Source organism: Ursus maritimus, unplaced genomic scaffold (genome assembly GCF_017311325.1).
Source record: "Ursus maritimus isolate PB19 unplaced genomic scaffold, ASM1731132v1 scaffold_21, whole genome shotgun sequence".
Lineage (NCBI taxonomy): Eukaryota > Metazoa > Chordata > Mammalia > Carnivora > Ursidae > Ursus > Ursus maritimus.
The window spans coordinates 13,869,779-13,896,023 of record NW_024424564.1 but is presented as its reverse complement, the minus strand read 5'-3'; the positions used below and the strand labels follow the sequence as shown (position 1 = coordinate 13,896,023).

At 34.7% G+C, this 26,245-nt stretch overlaps 1 protein-coding gene across 1 annotated transcript in view; it reads right to left on the bottom strand.

Annotated features, from left to right (window-relative positions):
* TRHDE (thyrotropin releasing hormone degrading enzyme) overlaps positions 1 to 26,245 on the bottom strand; it is a 365,132-nt gene that overhangs the window by 68,520 nt on the left and 270,367 nt on the right. Inside the window, exons 8-13 of the mRNA XM_040637265.1 lie at positions 19,095 to 19,160; positions 18,268 to 18,461; positions 16,063 to 16,065; positions 13,059 to 13,147; positions 6,213 to 6,343; positions 6,056 to 6,111 (exon numbers count right to left, since the gene is read on the bottom strand). Coding sequence (XP_040493199.1) covers positions 6,056 to 6,111; positions 6,213 to 6,343; positions 13,059 to 13,147; positions 16,063 to 16,065; positions 18,268 to 18,461; positions 19,095 to 19,160 — 539 coding nt within the window. The remainder of the gene's footprint in view (positions 1 to 6,055; positions 6,112 to 6,212; positions 6,344 to 13,058; positions 13,148 to 16,062; positions 16,066 to 18,267; positions 18,462 to 19,094; positions 19,161 to 26,245) is intronic.

The following is a 26,245-nucleotide window of genomic DNA, read 5'->3' as shown; positions in this document are numbered from 1 at the left end:
ACTAGTCCTGAAAGCAGGACTCAGAAATGAAAATATGTAAGAGTAGATTTTGGATGTTCTCATAATTTGCTTCTTCATGAGCCATTCACTGGTTCATAAACTGAATTTCCAGGTTTCCTAACATATCTCAGATTTATAAACTCTGAAACAAGTAGATAAAAATTAATGCACTAATTTTTTTAACTCACATATGCATTAAACACATATGAAGCACTACCCATGACTGCTCACCAATCAACTTAGAGTACTTCTGGTTGTGAAATTCATAATCTCCAGATTTGTTGTTAATATAACACTAATATTTTAAATGAAATAACTGCTATTTTATTCCTTAACAAAGTTTTTAAACTAAGTTGTAATAATGTGCCCTTGTTAAAGCTTTTTAAGTGTTTGGATCCTTAACCAAAGAGTCTATAACAGAAATTTTTAAAATACGTAATGCAGGCCAAAAAAAAGTTATGTTATTAATAACGCAACAAATTGGCATGTGTTCTCCACAACTGAATGTTCCAGGAAAATGGCCACTAAATAAATCAATCAGTGCAGTAACTGCCCAGGGCGATGATGATGATGATGATGATGATGATAATTTATCTCTCAATTCTTTTGAGTATTAACAAATTTTCCAAATAATTTTCATGTATTTTGAATATTTTCAAACAAAATACTACACAAGTCCAAGACCCACTGATACACCCTTTTATAGCTTAAAATTGTACTCAGAGCATAGTAATAGCTTTAAATATTCAAATCCAGTGGCTATTATACTTCCTGTTGCAAGTCTTCTAAATTTTCAGTTTCTCCCACATATTAAGCTAACAAATGCCTTCAGTAAGAGTTCTACTTTCTCTAGCTACTAATTCCACTCTTCCTCAATCCCTCCTTTACTCAGGTTGCAGCACAAGTCATGAATATTGTAACAGCTCTCCTGCAAAAGTCCATCCTCTAGTTTATACTCTTCCTACTCTCATTCTCCTACTTTTAAACCTTTAAGGGATTTTCATAGTAAGCTCAATCTTCTAATATTGTTTCCCATATGATGTCCTCCATAATCTTCCTAAGCCTCGTTAATTCTTTACTTCCCAATGCTTTCATAATATTTTATTCATAGCACTTATATACTGAATATAATTAATTATCTACTGTGTATCATCCCTGCCAGACTGTGAATTCATTGAAGACAAGGAATGCATCTTGTTCATTTATGTCACCCAATCTAATAATGCTTTATCAAAACAAAAACCAAAACCAAACATGAATATCCATCAACAACAAAAATCTAGGCATTTTCGTCACTAATTTCAAAGTTCGAGTCATAACACGATGACATTTGCAAGCAATTGATTGATTCCTTATACACAAGCAATAAAAATCAGAATACACATGTGCAGAAGCAGTGCCATTTGCTATAGAAGCACATACCATAAAAGGTGAGGAAGTAACGTAATGTTACCAGAATTCATGTACATAAAATCATAAAGCTTGACTTAGAGACCTGACTAAATGGGGAGAAGTAGCATGTCTTAATACTGAAAGCTTACATTTGAAAAGATGCTAATTCTTTACAAATTAATTTATAAATCCAATGCATATCGAGTCATAACTACAGCAGGATTTTTAAATGGGCTTTCTCAAACTGATTCTAAAATTTATATTGAAGAGAAAATATGTAAGATTTTGAACAAGAACAAGAGAAAACTTTTTCAACCACAACATACTATAAAGCTAAATAAACTAATTAGAACAATACGATAGGGGCTCAGAAAAGAACAAAGAACCAAATAAACAGAATCCAAAAAATTCCCTAAAATAGGACCACTTGCATTAAGATAAACATACCACTTCAAATGTATGAATAAGGAACTCCTTTTAAATATGATGGAAATAACTGGTTAAAAATGTATTAATGTGAGGGGTTCCTGGTGGCTCAGTCAGTTAAGAATCTGACTCTTTATTTTGGCTCCAGTCATGATCTCAGGGCCATGAGATTGAGCCCCGTGTCAGGCTCCCTGCTCAGTGGGGGAGTCGGCTTGAGATTCTTTCTCTTCCTCTACCTCTTCCTCCTGCTAACTCTCTCTCTGAAATAAATAATTAAATCTTTAAAAATGTATTAATGTGAAAGAAAATTAGACCCCCTACTGCATTCTATACACGAAAATTAATTAGAGGAGGAAGGGCTGAGTAGATAGATGTAAAAACAAAATAGTGTTTTTAAAAAATGCGATATTTTCAAAATCTTCAGATAGAGAAGTCCTTCTAACTGAGACAGAACCAGAGTACTAGGAAGTTATAAAAGGGATGACTAGACACATAAATTAAATGCCTTTGAATGATGAAATACATCACAAAGTAAAAAAACAAAACAAAACAAAAAAACCCTGACACAATGTTAAGAGAAAATACTGTAAAAATGTATGCTACAAAAAGAATTAATATCCCAATACATCCAAAATATATAGGAAAATATAGTGGGAAAAATATCTTTCCCTTTTTCTGTTAGGTTTTTAACCGCTTTTTTAATCAGGTAATAATTCAGAGGAAAAAATACAAGTAGCAAATGTGTATGAAAAGATGAACAAGCTAATTTAACTAGTATTGTAGCAACTCGTCAAAACTCTGAAACTGTCAAAAACTTAAAAGATGCATATGATTCATCATCATGGAGGGCTTGAGGGGACTAGACCCTCACATACATGGTTGATGGAGGGTTAAAATGGTAAAGCTTTTGGAATCCAATTTGCAATATTTATCACAAATTTTATATTTTGTGAACCCGAAATTCCACTTGCAGGTATCTAGCCTATAAAAATACACATATGCACAACAAAAGACTACTCAAGGATACTCATGACAGTCTTGATTATAACAGTGAAAAATTAGAAACAATGCAATAAAGCTCCCCAGACTAATTTGCAGAAATGAGTCCAAGAACAGAATGCATTTCTGTTCATGTTAAAAAAAAAAAATCAAATTCTAAGGAAATGTAAAGAAAAAATGGCTGGATTGATACACACCAAATATTGTTAATTTTATCTGTGAGGAGGATAAACATGACGGGAAGGCATGGAAGGTAGTAAAAGAAATTTTTCACATTGTATTGCTCTTTTGTTTTGTTTTTTTTGTTGTTGTTTCTTTTTTTAAGATTTTATTTATTTTTTATTTATTTATTTATTCGACAGAGATAGAGACAGCCAGCGAGAGAGGGAACACAAGCAGGGGGAGTGGGAGAGGAAGAAGCAGGCCCATAGCAGAGGATCCTGATGTGGGGCTTGATCCCATAACGCCGGGATCACGCCCTGAGCCGAAGGCAGGCGCTTAACCGCTGTGCCACCCAGGCGCCCCTCTTTTGTTTTAATCTTGTATAATTAGAATGCATTCATGTGGTTTTTATGTATTTAAAAAACAACTATAAAAAGAGTACCCAAGAATATGTTTACTTAATTGCACAAAAAATAGTAGGCATGAAAGTTTATAACTTGAATAATTAATAATTAATTACCAATTCATGCAACAAATAAATACTGACACAGTCTTGTGCTAAAGATTAAGCGAGGCAGTAGTAATACAAGGATGAGATAAAGCCCTATCTTCAGTTACCTAAAAATCATCAGGAGATCAGAAAGGAATTGAACTAAGGGGTGACAACTGCTTCAATACAGATTCACAGGATGTTACCTTATTCTCACTGGAGAAGACAGATTTCAGTCACGGGAGTGCAAGTGAAATTTTTTTTTTTTAAGTTAATAGTAATATTCCCAACAGATAAGAGGGAATGGGAGTGGGAAGGAATTTCACGTAAAGGGTAAAGTCATTCTGACTTGAGGTCACGGGCTCTGCTGTGCCAGTGTTTGCTGTTGAATCTCACCTCCGCCCCTCACTTAAAAGCTGTGCAACCTTTAGCTAAATGACTTAACTCCTCTTAACCTCCATGTCTCAGCTATAACATGGCTAGAGTAACCACAGCCATTCCAAGGGTTTACTGAGAAAATTGCACAAGACCATTCATAAAAGCCTCAGTATAGTACCTGGAACATATGTTGTAATAAGTATTTGCTTTTCTTCTACTTCCTATCTTTAAAGAAGCCAAGAAGAGCATGCTATGCTTTGGAAACTGAAAGAAGGTTGATACAGACTGGTAGCAAAAATATGAAACATTTACTAGGAAACAGTGACCTATGATAACCTCCAATTCCAAGTGCCGGGCATTTGTCTGTATAAATCTGATTTTGTATTTATTCACTTGCATACGAATAGGACAATTATCGCACTATCAGTAAAACAAATTTTAATATATATTCAATGAGATTTGCATATTTTCCTGGTGAATTTGTATAAATGATAATGAAATTATTTACTTAAAATATTTAAGGCTTCCAAAACTGGAATTGAAAGCAATGTTCTGTCTTAGTCAACAAGGAATTTAATTTTTGAAAAAAAATAATTCATCCACCAGAATTAAATTAAATATTCCATTAAAAAATAATTTAATCAGATGAGCCAAAGATCCCTTTCTTTCAGTTTTCATCTGCCCTCCAACTTTAGGACACTTATTACTTATATGCTTTCTCACCATCATTTCAAATCCATAATAAGTGACATAAATATATATATATGTGTATATATATCAGCAGTAATAGTAATTGAATTAATTAAAATAATTAAATTATTATAATTAAAGAAACAGGCAATATAGAAGGACTGATAGGATTTGAAATGGTAGTTCATGTGAATATATATAAAAATATATCAGCAGTAATAGTATTTATTATAATGAAAGAGTTAACAGCGTTGGGCTCTGTAGCCAGACTACCTGGACAAAGCTCTGGTCCTGTCAATTGCTAGCTGTGTGACTTTAGGCATGATACTTGACCTCTCTGAGCCTCAGTTCCCTTGCCTATAAAATGGGAATAATAATAATGGTAATAATAATAATAATAATAGATATCTATGTATCTCATGAGGTGGTTGTGAGAATTAAACAAATCGCTACATGTACAACGGTTAGAAGTGTCTGGACCCTTATGAGTGTTTAAGTAGCTGGTGGTATGAGGTCTCTTCTAGTTCTCAAACCTTTCCTTGTGGTGCTCGCAACATAATTCTCTCTCTTTCCTGCTTCTCTTTCAATGCAATGTTACATTAAATACACTGTCTTACTTGCTTTCTGCCCTTTTTAAACTTTTATGTCAAAGTAATCTTCATGTCATACTGAAAACTTTACTCTGTGTCTTCATATCTCACTGTGTAGTCCAAGCTACATCTTAATCATTACCTCCATGCATTGCTATCTTGGTGGGCCTTCCTCCAGCACTATTATTTCTAAATTTTCACCCGATAACATTGGATTATTAAAATTAAAATTGTACTTGGATGTGAAGCGATTCAAAATACTAAAAGGACTGAGTTTATTTTACTGTTTAATCTCACATTGAGTAAATAGCTTGGGTTTACAATCAACATTATTTTAGAGAAATAACTGTTTAGTGACTTTTCAAAGGAATAACTCATTTTAACATTATAAGTCTAGTGATGAAAGTAATGTAAATATTACTATAACAAGTATAACTAAAGGCTTCTGCTATAAGATTGATACACATTTTGTCCAGAACACTTTACTCCGTGGAATATTTATTTCTGTCTCACAGCACAAGCTTCTCATAATGAATCACATTCAAAAAACATTAAAAAAAGATATACGAGTATATGTTAGGAAAAAAATTGCTGTTGCTTGAAGGTATTTTCCATCAAAAATTAAATATGGCACAATGGTCATTTTGTAGAGTTCATTAATGAAATTGGGAAGGATTATTAATCTCCCGTGTTAAATTGAACTTACAGTGAAAATTGATCAAGCTTCTCCTGACTCAGAAATACCCTATGGCTACTATTGATCAAGAGTTTGGGACACTGATTATAATTCATATCCAAATACAAAAAAAAAAAAGTGAGATAGAAATTGTTCTTAAAAAGTTTCTTATTCAAAACACATGGTATTTAGCTTAATAGAGGAAGGCTTACGGACATCAGTTTTCTTGTGAAGATCCGCTGGAAAACATACCTGGCCAGGCTGAAAGCATCATCAATCAAACCCGCTCTGTTACTGACAGAGAGAACCTACGAGATCAATGAGGGAAAAAAAAAAAAAAAGGAATCAGGATTAAAATGGCAGGCATTCACATATGGGAACAGATCTTTAATGAGTAAATCCAGTTTACCTCATGGTTCCTGATTAATTGATCAATTAATAATCTCCAATTCCTTAAATCATAGTTGACTCTAAAATAGCCAGTTTGATTGATGTTCCCCAGCAACCAGCTTCCTTTGTCCAAAGTTATTTTGTGGTGCTCTGAAAACAGCGTTTTTGGGGGTAAAATAGATTTTAAATTTATGAATTAAAATGAGATGAAGTATATTTTCTAAATAACAGATATTTCAGTACCAATAATTAAAAGAGAACACCATCATAAATACCTAATTGAAATCTACTCTTTAATCAATTCACCACTATTTCCAGAATTCACTAGAAAACCTTTAGTTGATTACTCATTATTATCTCAATTACTTGTTTTCTTATAATTAACATTTTTGGTTCTTGATAAAACCCCATTACCTATACACATTGTTCTTCTCAAGATAAATGTCACCAAGAAATCTCCTGTATTCATGTGGCTTCTAGATTAGACTGTATTTACATAAGAGGGCTAGAATAGAAGAAAATGTTTTAGGTGCATATTCTACTTATTTTATTCAGTAAGAAAGTGATTAAAACAACAGGGCTCATTTATTTTAAAGTCACTATTGTTTCTTGCCTTTTTTCTTGTGCTTTTTTTGGAAGTACTAATAAATAACAGACTTTCAGCATCATCAATAATGTTGGAAAAAGGAAACTCGTTTAAGACTCTAATATTTCTACATATAATTAGAAAGATAATAAATTCTGTTTATTGGAATCACTTTGGAAAATGGTAACTTGATTATATTTCCCAGCTAATTCAGTTAAAGGAAGCCAGTAACAGCAATCTTATAACTTACATATTTAACTCCTTCGAATATGGTACAGACAGAGAACTCCATTCACCTTAATGTCAGCCTCTGTTGACTTCACAGAACCAGAGCTTACAGTTCTAATCATTTTGTGGATGTCCTCAGGACTCATGGTTCATAGAAGTTATGAAATATATTAAGTTTACTTAAAATTTATATTTTACACACACACACACACACACACACACACACTCCACACACCAGTCTACCTAATTTCCACAATGACTCAAAACCAGATAATGCATCACAGAAACCATATATGTCAGTTTTGAGTGAGACGCACAATCTCCTGTTCTCACCTTATTATCAAGGTTTTTTACACAGCAGGCTACAAAACATTTTTCTTTTTCTTTTTCTTTTTGAAACACCGAACCTATATTCTCTCTCAAGTAGAAGCCAGACAGGAAGAAGGTGTGACCACAAAAATTATTGGGTGAACATTAATGACTATCAATTGCTGAAACGGGGTGGGCTTTGAAATGGGGCGGGCTCCTTAATTTAATGCCTGTTACATGTTGCCTATTTTTATAAACGTACAGGAGAACCAAAAATGTATGCTGAACATAAAAATCTAATCTTTAATGTTTCAAATAGCACCTCAGCTTTTTGCCACTTTTATAAATAGTATCTGTTGGAACAGATAAAGAAACGAGGCTCAGATAGGCTAATTGAATCGTCCAAGGAAGCTGGACATGGCCCATCTCAGGTCTCCTGACTTGGGCGTCCTTTTTACTAAATTATACTCTATTGATACAAGATGGTATAGCACTTTTACTGTAACATGGTATATATTTCTCACATTCTTACATTGATTTGAAAATGAGGGACATAGCATTGGAAATAAGAATTAGAACAGGAGCAGGATAGTTAGATCTTTGTTCCAGTTCTAGGCTTAAATGTTTGCATTTAGGCCACTCATAAAACCTAAGGGCCAACTAATAGCATTTAAGGTCCCTTCCAATTCTATGACTCAATAGAAGAAGGAACTGTTTTCTCAGTGTGAAATTTTACCAGGCTTCATCTACGGTACTTGAAAAAATAAATCTATCAGATATTGCTTTAAAATATTAATAGTTTCCCAACTTTCTGATACTTTGTTTTTGGATATTTTTCAAAACTTTAATGTGCTTATCTACACAACTCCTTTGAAGTTTTGGAATGTCACCCCATTTTACGGATATAAAAATAAAAAATAATTAACAAAGATATGACATTTTAAAAAACTAAACCATATGAAGAGAGATTTCAATTAATCGTGTCCAAATTCAGTGAAAAAAATTAAGATTAAAATATTGAGTATACTGTTTCTCTTGTGTAATCCTAACTATGCCTTCAAGAATATGAGGTTTTTTACAACAACATGTTTTTAAATTCTGATTAAATCCATTTGGGTTAGGTGCTCACTTTGGCAGCACATACACTAAATTCACTGGGGTTAAGAGTAAATTTGATCGGGGCGCCTGGGTGGCACAGAGGTTAAGCGTCTGCCTTCGGCTCAGGGCGTGATCCCGGCGATATGGGATCGAGCCCCACATCAGGCTCCTCTGCTATGAGCCTGCTTCTTCCTCTCCCACTCCCCCTGCTTGTGTTCCCTCTCTCACTGGCTGTCTCTATCTCTGTCGAATAAATAAATAAAATCCTAAAAAAAAAGAGTAAATTTGATCATTTTCATCTAAGAAGTGGTTATTTTTTGAAGAAATTATAATATTCAAGAATCAAGTTTAATATATGAATACATGATTTAGGTTTTTACAATTCTGAAACAGTCATCGAATCCTATTATATTAAATCTATTTTTTAAAGTTATTTCTTGTTCACATTTAGAGAGCTGCCACAATCTAACCTCATGGGACACATTTGGCTCTAAAGGGTGGTGGGCAGTAAGGAGGGCCCTTGAGGAGCACTGGGTGTTATATGTAAGTGATGAATCACTAAATTCTACTCCTAAAACTAATATTACACTGTATGTTAACTAACCAGAATTAAAATAAAAACTTGAAACTACAAAAAAAATTAAAGAAATAAACTTATTGAATTCATCAACTTACAGGTAGAAAAGAGACAAATTAAAAAAGGAAAACAATCCCTATACCTTCTATTTCATCTGATAAGAATAAAAAAGGCAGGCATCTATTGTTTTTAAGTATGCTATTATTAAATTGATAACTAAAACCTGAAGGTTATTACTGTTCATGAATATTTTTATGCCTTTGTTGTAAATGAAATCTTTGGAGAAATGATTCCCTGAAAGATTTTATAATAGATTTTTAAATGTCTTTTTCATTCTAGTTAATTATATCTTTAAAATGTTCTTCAAATTAACTAATGGCAAGCAATGAATTTTAAAGAGATCTTTTCCAATGGCCTAATGAGGTATGGTATGTGATGAGTACCAAAATAAAAAGTATGGAAGTTATACTTTGAATGTTAGTAATAACAACTTAAAATTGTATGTAGAATATATCCAAAATGGCACAAAATTTAGATTATATCAAGGCACAGAGTAGTTGGAATTTTATTATATTTTGGTTTTATATTCTACACTTTCAGAATAAAAAGAGGAAGAATAAGCCTGTCTCCTCAGGATTGGCTGGCTGCAGAAAAATCAGAATTTAAAACAAACAAAAAGTCAACCAAAGTAACATGGATAGCAACGTAACAACAAACCCAGGTATAACACCTATTGGTTTTCTTGATGGACTTGTGTGAGAATCGAATTAGAAAATCCTCTATAGAACCTATAAAGAACCATGTGTATGAATATGATGGCAATGTGCTGAGTAATTGGCACGTCAGCAAAGCAACCTACCAAATTTTAAAATCTTACGTGTGTGTGTGTGTGTGTGTGTGTGTGTGTGTGTGTGTGTGGTTTAGAGGGAATACATTTAGAAAAGAAAATCAAGCTCCTAAGACAATTTGGGCAAGTTATTTCTCAAGTCCTAACTTCCTCATTTGTAAAACAGGGATAAAAATAACTCATTCTAAAGGCTTGCAAGTCTTATATAAACCAATGCTTAAGGCAAGCACTGTATCATTACACTATTTTTAATGTTTATTTGTGATTCCAGCACCAATTTCCCTTTTATTTTGAATCTTTTCTTTCCGAACATTTGGCATTAAATTTATTCCCTTCCATTACACATTCATTGTCACCATACAAGCTGCTATATTTATAGACATCTGCATTCTCCATATTTCAATAGTAAAAACAAAAGAGATAAATCCTTTTACCTGCTTTCAGTAATTTAAAAGTTGATTTAAAAGCTATTTTAGGCTAAAATGAACTACACCTCAACTTGGAATTAATTCGATATTCATCTAAAGGGTTTAACAAACTGAAGTGTCAAGAGTATATGATGATTCAAATCAAATTGATACTTTATATTATTTACCATGACTGTGTCTTAATACCTGGTGAGATCGAATCTATGTGACTGACAATGAAAAATTATAAAAACACTGATCTTATTATTATAACTAAAAGGTAGACTTTTAAAATAAAATGTTGATAAGAACTGACCAGAATATTTTCTTAATGTTTTTATGGAAAAACATTATTACTGATACTAATTAACTATATTTTTTATTTGGATTGATTGATTGATTGACTGATTTTTAGAGAGGGGGGTAGGGGCAGAGGGAGAGAATCTCTACCAAACTCCCCGCTGAGTAGGGAGCCCAATTCGGGGCTTGATCTCAAGACCCTGAGATCATGACCTGAGCTGAAACCAAGAGCTGGATGCTTAACTGACTGAGCCACCCAGGTGTCCCTAGTGAACTGTATTTTGAAAAAAGAGAAAGAGAGAGGTAATAACACATAAAAGGAGACAAGAGTTAAAAATCTTTTTTTTCCCCTAGTCTGTGCCTTGTGTTAGTTTTTTATTTGTCATCAGAATGAAGGACTTTAAGACAAAACTAAAGACAGAATGAGACTGAACAGGGAAAACAGAATTGTTGTCTTTCTTCTAGGTGCCTCTTGGAAGCTACTTCCAGATTTACATATTTATAAAGTTTTCAAGAAACATTTACTTGGTATGGGCATTCCCACAAAAGCGTCAAAACTTCCATCGGGACAATGTTTCATCAACCAGAAGACTCTGCTGTGATTTAATGGGAACTGATGCACTGTAGGTGGCACGAGTCAGTATCAGAGTCAATGTAAATATCACCTCCCAGAGTTACGCACTGCACACACTATGTAGTGAGCATGACATGTGTATTAATATAGGTGACATTTTAGGCAAACGTATGCTTTGAAATATCATGTTGTTATTATTTCTGATTAATAATGAGAGACTACAAATGGAAACAACCTCTTAAATACACCTGCGGTTATTGGTCAAGAAAAGCTGTGACTCTGTTCTGCATACTCTGTGTGAAACAAGAGGATACCGTGAATAATAGCACACAATTAACTAGGGAGTTAGAGGAAATGGACGCGGGGAAAGTATCCAAGAAGAATCAGACTTGCCCTGGATCCACTCTCTAAAAGTGACGTTTGGCTTGATCCTGACTTTTAATCAGTATCTTTGCACTCTTGTAATTGTCCCTTTTCCATTGTACCCCCCAATGAGATAGGTTATACTTGGTTTCTGAAAACTGTTCTATTCCATGTTCCTAGCAATCCCATGGAGGATCTAATAGTTAGATCATTAGGTTAATGACTCACTGTTTTCACTCATCATTTCATAACAAATTATGTAGATAAACAAAACAACTACATGAAAGTAAAAAAGCAGTAAAAAAAAAAACCCAACAAATAATACAGTACGTGAATTAAGAATCATGGTATAAATGCTAGCTCTAAGAAATGAAAAGAATAGATTATGATAAGCAATTTTAAAAGGAGAAACACCAATAAATTTTAAAATAAGCATTTGAATTCATCACTACATTACTTATGAATCTTTTATATACAATGCATATAAATAAAAGCACATATTTTCATAATATGTGATTATGTGTTAAAAAACACAACAACATGAAAATCTGAATAAAAATTCAACTGAAAATATAAGCATTTATATTTCTGGTAAGCAGATTCGATTTTGCTGTAAGAACTTTTTCTTGTATGTATTCTGAGCACTTATATCTCCGTTATAATAGCAAGACTGAGGGGCAGACACAATGTTTATTTTGTTATTTATTTATTTATCCCTCACTTATTGCAGAAAGAGATTGTTGGCTGGCTTACAGTGATTACAAAATAACAAGATCACATCAATTAGTAGAATGCAAGAAAAGAGTACGAAAAAACAAAATGTGGACATGCTTGATCACCTAAATCTAAATAAAATGTTACATAAAAGATGATAATTGGCTTTTTCTCCAGTTCAATAGAAAATAGAAATTAAAGAGACCTGTTTCACATCTAGCATGAAGGAATTAGATTGGATTCAAGAAATAGCTTTCTGACAGTGAATTGAAATAGGTCACTATCTTATTTGAAGATATTTAGGAACAGAATAGAATCTCATCTTTCTCTGCTCCTTGAGAGTTGACTCTAGTTTAGGTGATGCTTTGATGACCTATCAAGGCCCCTCCCTTCTGTCCCTATAATTATCTAATTTTATGGAGACTATTGCCTTGTCCATTATTTAAAGAGCCAGTCTGGCAAAAAGAAGAGAGCAGGAAAATGGAATTGAAAATGTGGCCTGTGTTTCATTATTTGGCATACTGTTCTACTGGGAGTTATGATTATAATTTAATTACATTTGGGATTATAAAATGATACAGTTTAATACAGCTAAAATTAGTACTACAAATGCTTTGTTTTAAATTTTCTCTTTACCATCAATGACACAAATAAACTTAAGAATTATATAGGCAGACTAAAATTAGACTATGTACAAACTATACTATATTGTACTGACTTTTGTAGAGTTGATTACCATTTTTCTATATTCTCTTTCTAATTTGTCTTTATTCACATTTTTACAACAGCTGAAACCAGAGGTTAAGTTGCTAAACAATTATCTGAAACCAAATAGTTCCTGCGGGGAGCATATATATTTTACCTGATTTGTTAGACACCCAAATAATTGCTTCTGAAGACACATGGCTTCTATTTCCTACCACAATAGTTAATGGAATCTGCCACAGGTAACTGCAAAATAAAATAGAAGCTTTAAGACTAAAAACGGTTATAACAAATAAACAAACAACATTTGCTACGCACCTTCCCCATGATTTCTATTATTCTCTTTAGGGGAAATTAAAAAATTCCCCAGTCACAAAAGTAAGGAATAAGTCAAGAAGATGAATTCACTTCTTCAATGCCACTAAAGCAGACCTAGCCTGTAAGAGTTTTAATTTTAATACAAAAAGGGGACTTTCAACAAAACAATTTATCTTGTAAAAAAACAAACGATTTGCATTTTACATTACAGCATAAAAAGTAGCTAAAATCAATAAATCAGAGCTACACCATATATTGATTAAAGTCTCAAAATGACTCCTTTCTACTTGTTTCTATGTCAAATTAATACACATTTCAGTGGCTTCACGCATTTACATTTCAACATTATCCTTATTTATTCACATAACTATCCTAAAAAGTAGTAGTCTCACATTTTGCAGAAAGGTTAATACAGCACACCTGAAGTTACTCAGCAAAGCAGGAATGAAAGGTGAACCTAATCAGATGCCACTAAAATCCAGAGCAATACAAAGAACAGGGTGGGACACACTTAATGCTCTGTTTTCCGAAATGAAATTTCCAAACTGATGTGTGAAATCATCAACCAACATTCAGGATCAGTCATGAGTCTCAGCTATTAAGAGAAGCATTTTCTAGAATTTGACTCTTTACAGGATAAAAACGGAAGCCTACACTTGTACATGAAGTAGTATCAATTTAATCTCCAATGGCGACCCATAGATAAACTGGATGGTCTTACAATAAGTTCAACGACTACATCTTGTTTCTTTCCCTGCAGTACAGCCAGATTATGTTGGCCTATCATTGCACCATTAACAACAAGGGTAGCCAACAATATCTAGTATGTGAAAAATATTTTTGATTTTATGAAAGAGACACTGTGTGAGCTCTGTAATTGGGAAAGTAAACAGAGAATTGAGGATTTTTCAGGAAACATACCCAGGATTATATAATTACAAATGTAATGAATATGTTTTGGGGGGGAGGGGAAGAGAGGGCCTCCCCTCTAAATCTGTTAAATGGAATTTGATTATTTTATCATTTCATGTTCCTCATTCACAGTAGAGAGAAGTCAGTAATAGTAACAAATCTAAATGGAAGAGTGAAAGAAATTAATAATTTCACACCAATTGCCATTTACAATATGTAAAGTTAAAATAATACATTTAAAATTCTAAATTTTAAAAATATATGCTGTATTTCATCAGCAAAATATTTTTGAGTGCCTACTACATGGAGACACTTAGCTATATTGCAGTGGAATCCACACGGTTGGTCAGGAAATCAATAACCTATAGTAGCCAAACGTATTGTTTTTAAAGTAGAAGTAAAGGAACATAACCCGCGTAAGCTCTTTATCAAACACTTCCAAGCTCTTAACATAATACTAAGAATATGGCAAATAATTATAATGGTATTACTGTGAGGAAGACAAAGAGAATTGATATATATTTAACAGCTGATCTCTAAAAATAATGACTTTTTTGATTAATTGAAAAAATTAGCTAAGAGACAATAACGATTGTGCATCTGACTCTCACGTTAAACTATGAGCTCATATTTATAAACTTAAGATCTTGAAAAACCCTAGAAATGGAAGACATTCCAGAAATTGCTGTTGAATTGGCTCAAACGGGATTAGACCAAAGTAAAATGAAAGGAACCAAATCAGTCTATGGGCAAGAGAGAGATTAACTTTATGAACTTGACTTTCTGGTACAAATCTTCCACATTGAGTTGGGTCAACTAAATTGTGAAGTCAAGTAAGTATCCCTTAAAGGGCAAGAAATATACAAAATTGATGATGTTTAAAAATCCTCAAAGATAAATGTGTCTTTTTAAAGCATGATCATAAAATCTGAAATATTATTTGCCCCTAATATAAATAAATATACTTTTGCATTGATTTAAACTGTATTCTTCTAAATAGTGGAATTAGAAATGATGATAACATTTCTATGGTATGCTTCAATATTTGAGTTTTAGCAAAAATCTCTACAAGAAAAAGAGATTCATGTCGATACCTGCATGTTGCTTACAGTCAATGCCACATCCCTACAGGACACTTCCTACGTGGCGGACACTTAATCACACAGCTGTTCAGACACAAAAGAGTTAACTGACAAGGTATTGGGATACAAACACTTGGGCATTTTGTAAAACTTTTGAAATAGTCTTCTGTATTTTTCCTAAGAATGTTTCTACTCTCTCTGTGTCTGTGTGTGTATACATGTCTGCATGATTGTGTATGTACACAACTAAAAATGTATACATGGTCACAAAAACAAAATAAAAATTACAAATTACCAAGCATATCTAAAATTTGTACTCATTTCTGAATTGCTATACTATTAATCCTGTATGTTATTTTTCATAACTTTCCAAACAACACATATTTGATCTTTCCCCAAATTTCATTTCAAAGATCAAAGAAAGCACGCTGCTTTATGGTTACAGCATAAAAGGGTGGAAGACACTGAACGCTGTCGAGTGAAGCATGGTGTGCTATAAAGAAAATCTCAGGCTGCAGTGGGTTATGTTTCAAAAAAAGATTAGAAAAAAGTATTTGTGAAATTAGATTGTGTCCCAGCTACCCAAGTTTAATTTTAGTCATCTCATTTTAAGCAGAAAAAACCCCCCCAAACAAACAGAAAGTGCATTTCAATAGACCTCTAAGGTATTTTTTCTTTAATATTCCCTGGGGTTCTCTCTCTTTCCATAGTTCATGGTTTTATAATAAAGCAATGTTTATCCTAATAATCATGTTAAGGTAGACAAGAATAGGTACTTATTTTAGCTTGAGTGAAAAATCTTTTTTAAAAATGGTACCAGTATCAGTGAAGCATTGACGTAGACACCACGAACTCTAAGGAAGTTGCTGTCATCTGATCAATAACAAAAGGAAAATATGACTGTGGAGATAAATACAATTGTCTGCAGCACAGGACTCTGAGAAACTCCGTTAAGTATATGAGGAGACACTACTTAACACTGAAATGTATGAACTTCAGAAAGAAAAAAAGCTACACAAATTCAGAACTTCCAGAATACGTCAATTCTAGCAAATATCTTATTTACTTTTACATATTACCTAGCTCTCTGCAACGATTAGTTATGTAACAGTCTATCTATGCTATCATACAGTTAGTCCATTACTACATACATTAAATTACTACATACATTAAAAATGTTCTGGGCATGTTGTAGTGATGTTCTAGTATCCTTTACAAAATTCGGGACAAAGAATTAATGGCTCAGAAAATACCCCCAATTCATGGGATTTCTGGTATCGGTGGGCACTGTTTTACTGCATCAACAGCTTGCATTGTATAATAAAGATCTAGGAAGGCTATGTACAAAGGACTGATAGAATTGGTACTGAAGTTCTGACCACAGTGTTAGAGGGAATGAAATTGATCAATTATATACAATTGAATACTGAATTTTTAACTGCAAGCTCTATTATTTCAAAATAGATAGAAAATAATTTTTGAGATTAAAGGGACTCCATGCATTTTCTTACTCTTAATATTTTATATGCCAGGTTCTCAGGGTTCAACATTATCCATATGATTTTAAAACTCTAGCAAAAGCAAAGCTCCATTCATGTTACATATACTTATACAGCCTGGGAGAAATTCTGCTTTTAAAGAGTCAGACTCATAGCTGATACCTCTGATGCATGTTATAGGCTGACAGCATATTTTTGTTCAAAATTTGTTCTGTCATTTGCAGGTCCTTTATGTTTTTCTGCATCAGTGATGTTTGTGTCAAACTGATCATTCTCAAAGGCATGGCCTAAATCTAACTTTGCCACAGTCAAGTAGTTTTTATGTACTTCCTGCAAGGCTGGGGTTGATGCCTAAGCAGGTTTAGCCTGGGGCCAGAGGGTGCAGGATAAGAAGCAGCATTTGGCAGCTGTGGGGAGACCAGGTGGGTAAGGAATCAGAGTCAGACCCTGACAACGCGGCAGGGTAATACTGTATTCCATCGCTGGAAACCGTTGGCTTGCAAGGGCAGTTTGTTGAAGGCCAGTGTATATATTGACCAGGAGATTTAAGACAATGCTTTCCTAAACGGCATTCCAAATTTAGTAACGGAAAGCATTCAGGAATTCCTCAGTCACTTCTACCTGTAGCCCATGTAGGAGCTAGCCTACTTGGGAATGATTTCCATCCCTCTTAGAGATTAAAACAGAAACAAAAACCAAAAAACATTTCATGCTTCACACCTCCTAGCTATTGGTGGACGATAAAGTCAGAGTCCTAATATGCCAGTGTAATGGGAGACAACATGACCGACCTAATCCAAACACCTCATTTTAGTTATTAATTTTAAATTCCATCCCTTCTGTCCTCTCCCCCTCCAACCTTTTCTTAGGGCACCTTTTAAAAAATGAAATGAACTGACTTAAACTGCATTATCTTTCTCTGGCTCAGCCTTTAATAAGACACCATACAGTAAGAAAATATGAAGTAGAAAAGAAACACTACATGCTGTTTTCAGTAATTAAAGGAGCTTCAAAAGAAAGTTTAACAACAAACATTCTATGTACGTTGTCTGTTCAGTGGTTTTACACGTGAAAACTGAGGGAGGAGAACATATTTTGATGCTAAGTATCATTGATACTTAGACCATTTAAAAATGGATCCACTTTGAGTTCTTTTGGCTGAGACACTAGTCTAGTTGTGGTTTTTGTTTATTTTAATTAGTCTTTCTGGATTGTTAGTTTCCATTCTCATCTATTTTATAAATCTCAGTTTGCTCAATTCCATTTAATTGACTTCACTGCATCTTAACTTTCTTGATTTTAATTCAACAAACATTCACAGGGAAAAGTAAAAAATCCCATATTTTTCTAAATCACCAGAAAATTTAAACTCTGCTTAAACAAAATAACTTCGGTGTGCTGTCACTTTGATGGTTAAAATATCTGAAAATGGGAGTAAAAGAGGAATCAAAATGAAAACACCATATGTAAATAAAGAAATGAAAACCATATTTCACTTACATTTTATAATTGTGCTAGCAATCCTTTTTAAAATGTTAAAAATGCAGAGTGAAACTTAAGAATTAAAGCAATTGTTTTTTTCATGTGAGTTTTAGCACTGATGTCATAAATAAAATGTTGTTGGGTAATTATTATTCTATTTTCTGCTGTAGAATTTCCCAAGATGGTGATAACAGGGTAGCCCATCTGGAGTGTCCACTGATCCATTACTTCTTGTATATTTACAAATTTTCCGTTCCGTTTTAGAGCCTTTATAACCCAAATTGTATAAATTAGTTTTATGAACATGAATTATAAACATAATTAATGTTAAGCCATTTTTATTTTTACCTTTATGATTTACTTAAGGATGAAAACAGGTAAAATCAGTGAAGCTAATATAACATGTTAGTAAAATTAATCTCCTTGCCTTAAGTGAAGCCTCACGTACATATAGAGAAATGAAAGCTTTATTAGCAGTAAGGTTTTTACTTAATGGAAGATAAAGCATAGCTGCTTGTTAAAACAAGTACTTGTAGCATCGTTAAGTATCCCCAGTATGTCTAGTATCAAATTTAAATATTTGTTATTCACCTAGAGAAAAAACTACTTTAACATCAATATTTCTCTCAAACATGAACATCTGACACCATATGAATGTTGTATTTCAGAAGTATTGTCTTGTTTGAAAGTAGGCAAGGTACTTTTTACTACCATTTGTAGTTTTAAGTAATTTTAAACCCCATTACTTTTATAATATATCAAAAATAAAATGATAAAGCAATATGAGAAAATATAAAAAATAAAAACAACTGTCAGTGTCAATAAAAGTTATGAATGGTTTGTAAACTCAATTTAAATATTCAAGAAGAGGTTTTGGTATTCGAGCTTCCTATACTTTACCTCTGATAGCGTATTCCAGAGATCATTTCTGGCTGCGTTGCCATACTTATGAATGGTTAAATAATCCTACAAAGAATATAAAATTATAATTACAATTCGGAGGCTAAGCAATTTCCAGTAAACACACTTATTTCTCAATTCAATTAATAATTTCTATTTGTTAGAATTACATTAATATGAAGACAAGGAGAAAGCCATAGAAAAAGATGAAGAATCTCATTTTAAAATAACCCAAAGAGCTTTAACTGAAACACATTTCTTAACTCATCAAACAATATTGGTCTCTTAAAAATTATTTTCATAACCACAATCACTTCTTATGGATTTCCAGGGTCAAAGACCTTCCTCTAATTTAGTAAATCAACCTCAAGCAATTTTAAAGAAACGACCCCTGCAGTGACACATTTAGGAGAGACTTCCCCATCAGGCTTTCCCGTTGAAGTGTTGAAAAAAACAAATTCTGTTTTATAGAAAAGAAAAAAACAACAGAAACCCGACTGATATATGCTGACGTGAAGAGGAATTGCTTTGCTGAAAGAGTGGTGACTGTCTCCACAAGGTGTCCAGTTCCCTAGTCTCTCTGCAAGGGACAGGCTGCCTAATACAAAAAAGGACACATACTTATTTCCATGAGCTTGAAACACATATTAATACTTAATATGAAAAAGTTGATCCTAAATTTATTTAACATTTTTGAGTGTAGGACTTTCCATTTCCCAGTTGCCACCATCTGTAGTTAAACCGACGCACTTTCTATCTATCTCATGCCTGCTCCCTCTACGAGGCATGGTTTACGTCACTGCGGATATGTGATGGCCAATTGGCGTTACTCTTTTTCTGAATCCAAAGTGGAAAAATGAATAGAAAATAGTGTTTTCTATTATAAAACAGAGGGTCTCCTCCATTTGAAATTCCATCATCTCTACAACATGTAGGTAGTAGACAAAATCCTAATTTACATCACAGTACTGAAAATGAAAAAAAACTTGCTGACTCTTTTCAGTATTTTGTGTAGAGTAGAATACTTTGGGGATAATTAAACTTGAGGAAGAAATTTTTCTGAAATACAAATTGTAGCACCTGTGACAGATTCAGCTTTGTCGGCAACTCACAGCACAGCAAATGGCAACTCCCACCTAATCAGACTCTAAGGATGCAATGCCCAACACTAATTTAGCAACCACAAATTCATCACCGTCATCAGGGATTATGAATAACTTTATTGAAAAAATATAACCCCAAATAACCAATCTGAATTCCACCTTTGGCTTTGGATATGCCATATGAGTCATTTTCCATTAGAACTCAGAGACCAGGATTTAAATAAATTATTACAGACTTAACTGTCAGCATTATCTTTCATGCTTTTTTAGCACCTACATGAATAAATCTGGGAACAATAGGAATTATGAAACACAAATTTGAGTTTTATTTGAGTGATGTGATAAGAAAAAAAGTATCAAACAGTAGAACTATTTATTTATTGGGTTTGGCTTATGGAAAGTGCTGCTAGGATTATCCGAAAGAGGGAACAAAGGAATACTCCACGAACTTTGAAGGGTCCAATACCTAACTACAGGATTCTCTTCACAGACAGATCATAAAAATCCAACTGTTCATGATATGAGTTGACCTTGGCCCGATACTGATCATCAACTCAAGCTCTTGGTTCCTTCCCAGATTCAGAATAAAGTTCAAATTTACATTTCAAGCAGGCTGAAACGACAATTATCTGGGCTTAGGAAGTGGCTCCAACCTGCTTGCCTTGGAAGTCAGGGCAGAAAGCATCTTCTTGGATTCCCAGCAGTCCCAATTTTCAGGTGTTACTGGAATTCTACATAAGTCAACTCTTGTTTTCCAGAAACAGAGAAAACCCCAAGTGCTTTCCTTAGTTATTTTAGCCTTCCTCTTGCATGAAAACAGTCATATTTTAAGTTAAGGAAATTGTGTTTTGTCCTTGTTGAATTACAAAGAAACTTGCAGAATAGTAAATGTGGTTTTTCTGATAATCAACCATTTATTTATTCATTCATTCCACAAATGTACGGTGTACTTTGCATGTACTGGTAGCTTTCGTGTGCTGGGGGAACGGTGGTGGAGAAGAGGTTACTGAGAACAACGACAGACACTGAGATGGGATTTGTGGAGGACAGTTTCTGTGACTGAAACTGTAGAAGTCTTGGTACAAAAACTACTTGACAAGATGAATTTAAACATTTGCTATGCAATTAAATAAGAAGATTTTAAGTTCCTTTCAAGCCTACAAGTCGATGAATATGAAAATGGCTGGAGTTATGAATCTGAAATGGAAATATATGTTTATATGTATGTGTATGAAAGTCAATCAGCAGTAGATTTGACATTATGATACAAAGTAGAAGAATATTTTAATATTAACTATACAAAGAATTTCAGAAATAGAGGAGTTGTTCAAAAGATAAAAAAAAAATAGATGACCACTGGAATATTCTTAAGGGACGAAACCAACATTATAAACTGATTAAAAGTTAAAGGCCTATCTAGCAAAAGTATATTCTCATACATAAAGTACAAGAATGGGAGTCTGACTGCCTTTGTCCAAATCTGCACCCCAACACTCCCTACCTACATGATTTTGGCAAGTTGATTAATCTTTTTGGGTATGAAAGTAACTGTTTCACAGAGTTATGCTAAGGAATAAATGATTTAATATCTGTACAGAATCAGAAAAGTGAAGAGTGTCTAGTACACAGTAAGTATTCAGCAGACATCAGCGGCCATAATCTGTTTCATCGTTTCAGGAGACCAGTTGGATAACAGAGTAACAGAAGGAAAAGTATCACTGACAACAATAACCAAAGAACAGAGCACAGGAAAACAATATCTGCCTCCTTTTAAGCACTGCATGAGTTGCATATTTTATCTTGTTCAATCCCATGACATTCATGAGGTAGATATTATCATCATCACCACCTAATAAATCAGAACACTGGAACCAGCCCATGGCCGAACCCCGTACCTGTGCACGCAACTGCTGACCCAAATCCGACGTCTGCTAGATGCCCCACGTTCAACTAAGAGCTGAACTCACTGTCCTCCCCCATATCAGCTCCTTTTGGCAGCCCTTCCCCGGTGATGACCTGCCATCCACCTCAACCAAGGAGTCCCCTTGGATGCCTCTCTTTCCCTTTCCACCACAGTCAAGTCATGATCCACATTGTAAATCTTCCCTCCAGGTTCCCCTTTCCTTCCTCCTATCTGACAGCTTCTCTGGATGACTAGCTCCGCTGCTGCTTCCGCTCTGTCCCTTTCATATCGCAGCTCTGCCGTGCAGCCAGAAGAGCTTTCCTCGAATGCACACATGGATTCCTGCTGCATTCAGAACAGTCCAAACGCTCTACAGGAACAATCCCTCTGCACTTCTGCGACCCCGTCTGTTACTCTGTTGCTCCCGGCCTCCGCTTAGCCACTTCCCGCTAATCTGCAGACACCTGTGCACACTCTCTCCCTTTTCTAGTCCCCTGCACGAGCCCTTCTCCACATATGCTTTTCTCTCTTACCTACTTCAAGTCCATTCAGTCTCCGGGACTCACACTTGATACGTTCCTCCCAGGAATCCTTTCTTGGCCATTCTCATACTTTCCTGAGTTACAGACCCCTCTTACACGCCCATACATTACACCGTATGAGAGTATCTATCACACCGTGTTATATTTGCTTGTTCATCAGTTTGACTGGCAACGTACTCTGTAAACTCCATGACAGTAAAGCCCCTGTTACTCCTGCTGACCACTGTTTACCAGCATCTATGTGCCCAGCCTGGTACACAGCAAATGCTGAATATATTTGTGGGATTTTTGACTTTCCTCATTCAATATGCCTTTCTGTTAACAACTGACGGTGCTGTCGAGAGACGTTTCTCGTATCCATCAGATTCCTCCAAAATGTCATATTTAAACAGTAACATAGGACATAATTTGTTATTTCAATGCATATATGTCAGTATATAACTTGCATTGATATATGCAGTTGCATATGATGTCACTGAAAGACTGAAATATTGGGTAGGAGACCATTTTTATTTTACTTTCTTTGCTAACAAGTGACATGATCCACAATTTTTTATGTACAAAAGCCAATGGGACTAAGAAGTAAACAGGAGAAAAGGAAAAAGTGAGCTGAGGAAGTGAAGCACTATTATCTTTTAATATGTTTACATGGAATAATTATGCTTTCCTAGTAATGAGCCCCTTAGCATGTTAAAACAGCAGACTAACTGCACAAAGGATTTATTCCTCAGGACATAGAAGGACAGTTTAATAAAATCCAAAGATATATGGACTGGTTTATTTGTGTTTAGCTGCAAATTATTAAAAAATCCACCCTTTAGATTGACCTTTATAATGACAAGATCTATCCTTTCCTATTATAAGAAGGTAAGACAGATGCAGCTCTTTTTCTCTAGAAATTCTTTGACCTCGCCCTAACTTGTGTTTTGCCTTCATGCTCGGGTCTGAGCCTAGATGGCACAAGCAATCCCAACCATCACATTCAGACAGGACATTGCACAGAGGAAAGAGACAGAATTTCTTCCCGAGAATCTCTTCTTAACAATCAGGAAAACTTCCTCTCAGTTCCTTCATCAAACTCTCCATGTTTCCCATTTGTAGAATTGCATCATGGGCACCAGCCGAAATCTGCTGATGAAGCCCTCTGGGGACTTGTTTCGGAAATGCACAAGGCAAGCCTGGACCTATGTTTTCTCCAATGACATAAGAGAGGCAAGTCTGGGCCTCAGTGACACTGGCAAGTAGGAGCCCTTCTACTCGTAAGACTCGTCTGGGAAATGCCAGGTAAATCCAGGCATTGATTTTTCTGACTATGTGACAAGAAGGTTGAAGCAGGGGTTTGAAATATTGTTCCTTTCTATTAAGAATAATTGTACCTCAAAAAATGTGTAGTGGGCATTTGTCATTCTTTTGGCTTTCCAGCATTTAAACACCACGTTTATATGGGGGCAATAACTCACCACGGAATCCCGCAGGAAGGTGAGGGCTCCACCTCCCACTTGCAATGGAAGGGACAAAATAGTAAATCCTCCCTTCACCCCTCTCCCTGGCAGCTAAAGCATGCACATGTGCCCTGGCCTCAGATGAGTACATACTTCATCCCAGGACTGTGAACCCTGCAGGATCAAAGCAAAGCAGCAGGAACAGTTGAAACACCATCCCAGGCTCCAGAGATGGCCACGCTAATGGTAGCAGTTGAACCAGCCACTCCTGTGGCAGGACCTTGGCTAGGTTTCTTAATTTCTCAGTCCCCCTTAGATCCTACTACCCATTTTGTAAGCCTAGTGTTCCAGCCTTCCCAATGATTCCAAGGCCTACTGTACATACACCCTTCCAGCAAATTCCTTTTTGCCCAATTTAGCCAGAGTTTGTTTCTATTGCTTCCAACCCAAAACCCTGACTGCTACAACACTAATGGGGGTATAATCAAAACAAACACAAACATCTTAAATTTTCTTGGTAATAGAAATTCTCTCACATGACTTATACAAAATGAAAAGCAAAGGACATCCAGTTTTATGGAATAAATCTTCTAGGCTTTCATTGTGTTAGAAACAGTAGGTATGGGGGGAAGGAGGCAGATATTTAAGTTAAAAAAGAAAAAAAAAGAGGCAGACAAGAAGACTGTAGAAAAAGTATAAAAGTTCCATAGACAGGAATGCACAGAGGGTAACAACAATAAAAATAAAACTATGTTAAACTTTTGTCTTAAACAAAGCTTCTAGAGCAAGGGCTTTTAAACTGGGAAACTAAAGCTCAAAAATTAAGTATTTGTGAGTGTATGCATTATTAGAGTGTGGTGATTTAAAGGGATCCATGGGCAATAAGAAAGCAGATTAAAAGCTCCCAGATCAAAGCAATATCACACAAAGGTTGGATCAAACCCATCTGAAGCCCTGGCCATACACTTCACCAGCTGTTTCTACATTCTCTGACCTTGACGAACAGCAGCAAGGAGACCAAACCAGTGACAGATGACCAACTAACACATGCAAGAAAGCCAGACTACAGATCAAGATATTATTTTGGTTTCTATCTGAAAAGTGGCTGGAGATTATGAAATTAAATAAAAATGAGTAGCGCAGCACTGGAAAAGCATATGTAAAATAAAAAAATGTTTACATTTTATTCTATTAGACAGGAACCAAGGATGAAAAGGTGTGAATAATTGTTAAACCTTTGTTATTAAATTGTAACAAGTTTCTAAGGAGGGAGCCCAATAAAAGAGGAACCACTACTCAACTTTTCAAGGTACAGGAGTGTCTGGCCACTAGACACAGTAAAAAAGAGGTGGTATTTAGGAAAGAAAATTATTTGAATGGATAGAACAAAATAAGTTATATCATTGTTTGCATGCATTTTTTATTTTTATTTTTTTAATGTATGTTTCACCTAGATTTACTATTACAAGTTGCTTACTTAACACCTAGGAGAATTCAGATATTTCTCTAAGAACAAAGAGGCATTTTACATGTTTGAAAAACCCATTACCCACTTAATGAGTATAATCTTGTAAAATCAGTATACGTTCTTAAAGGGTTGCAAAATATACCAGAAAACCAGAAAACCGTAAATCAAAACAACCTGCTGGCACATAAAAGATTTGTTTGCTTGTTTTAAATATTAGACATGGCATATTCTCACGTCAGTTTTGTTTTCACAGATCTCTTATTTAGCAATTACATATCATGCCAGCAACACTTCAATATGCAGAAGCATCACTAGAGGTGTAAGTAATATTGCTACTGCTGACATTGGACATTCCAGAGCAAGCTGCCAGGGTCCTACACCTGTCAGTAAAATAATGTGAATGTAAGTCTATAGGGGTGTTCTAGGGTACTAAAATATCCCCACCTCTCACTTCTGCCACTAGCTTGAAATATCACTGAGACATAAAATGAATCTATTGGCAAAACTGAAGTTTGTGAATTGCTTTTCCTGAATGCCCTGGTAAAGGACTTTGCCCACAACGAGCTCACAAAAATAGATAAATTATATCCTGACTGGTAAAAATACACTGCCTTTTGTAAATCAAGATGCCCACGGACTGTAGGGCATGTACGTGGAGTTCCCCACTTCCAATTCTTTTCTCAATCAGCCCTA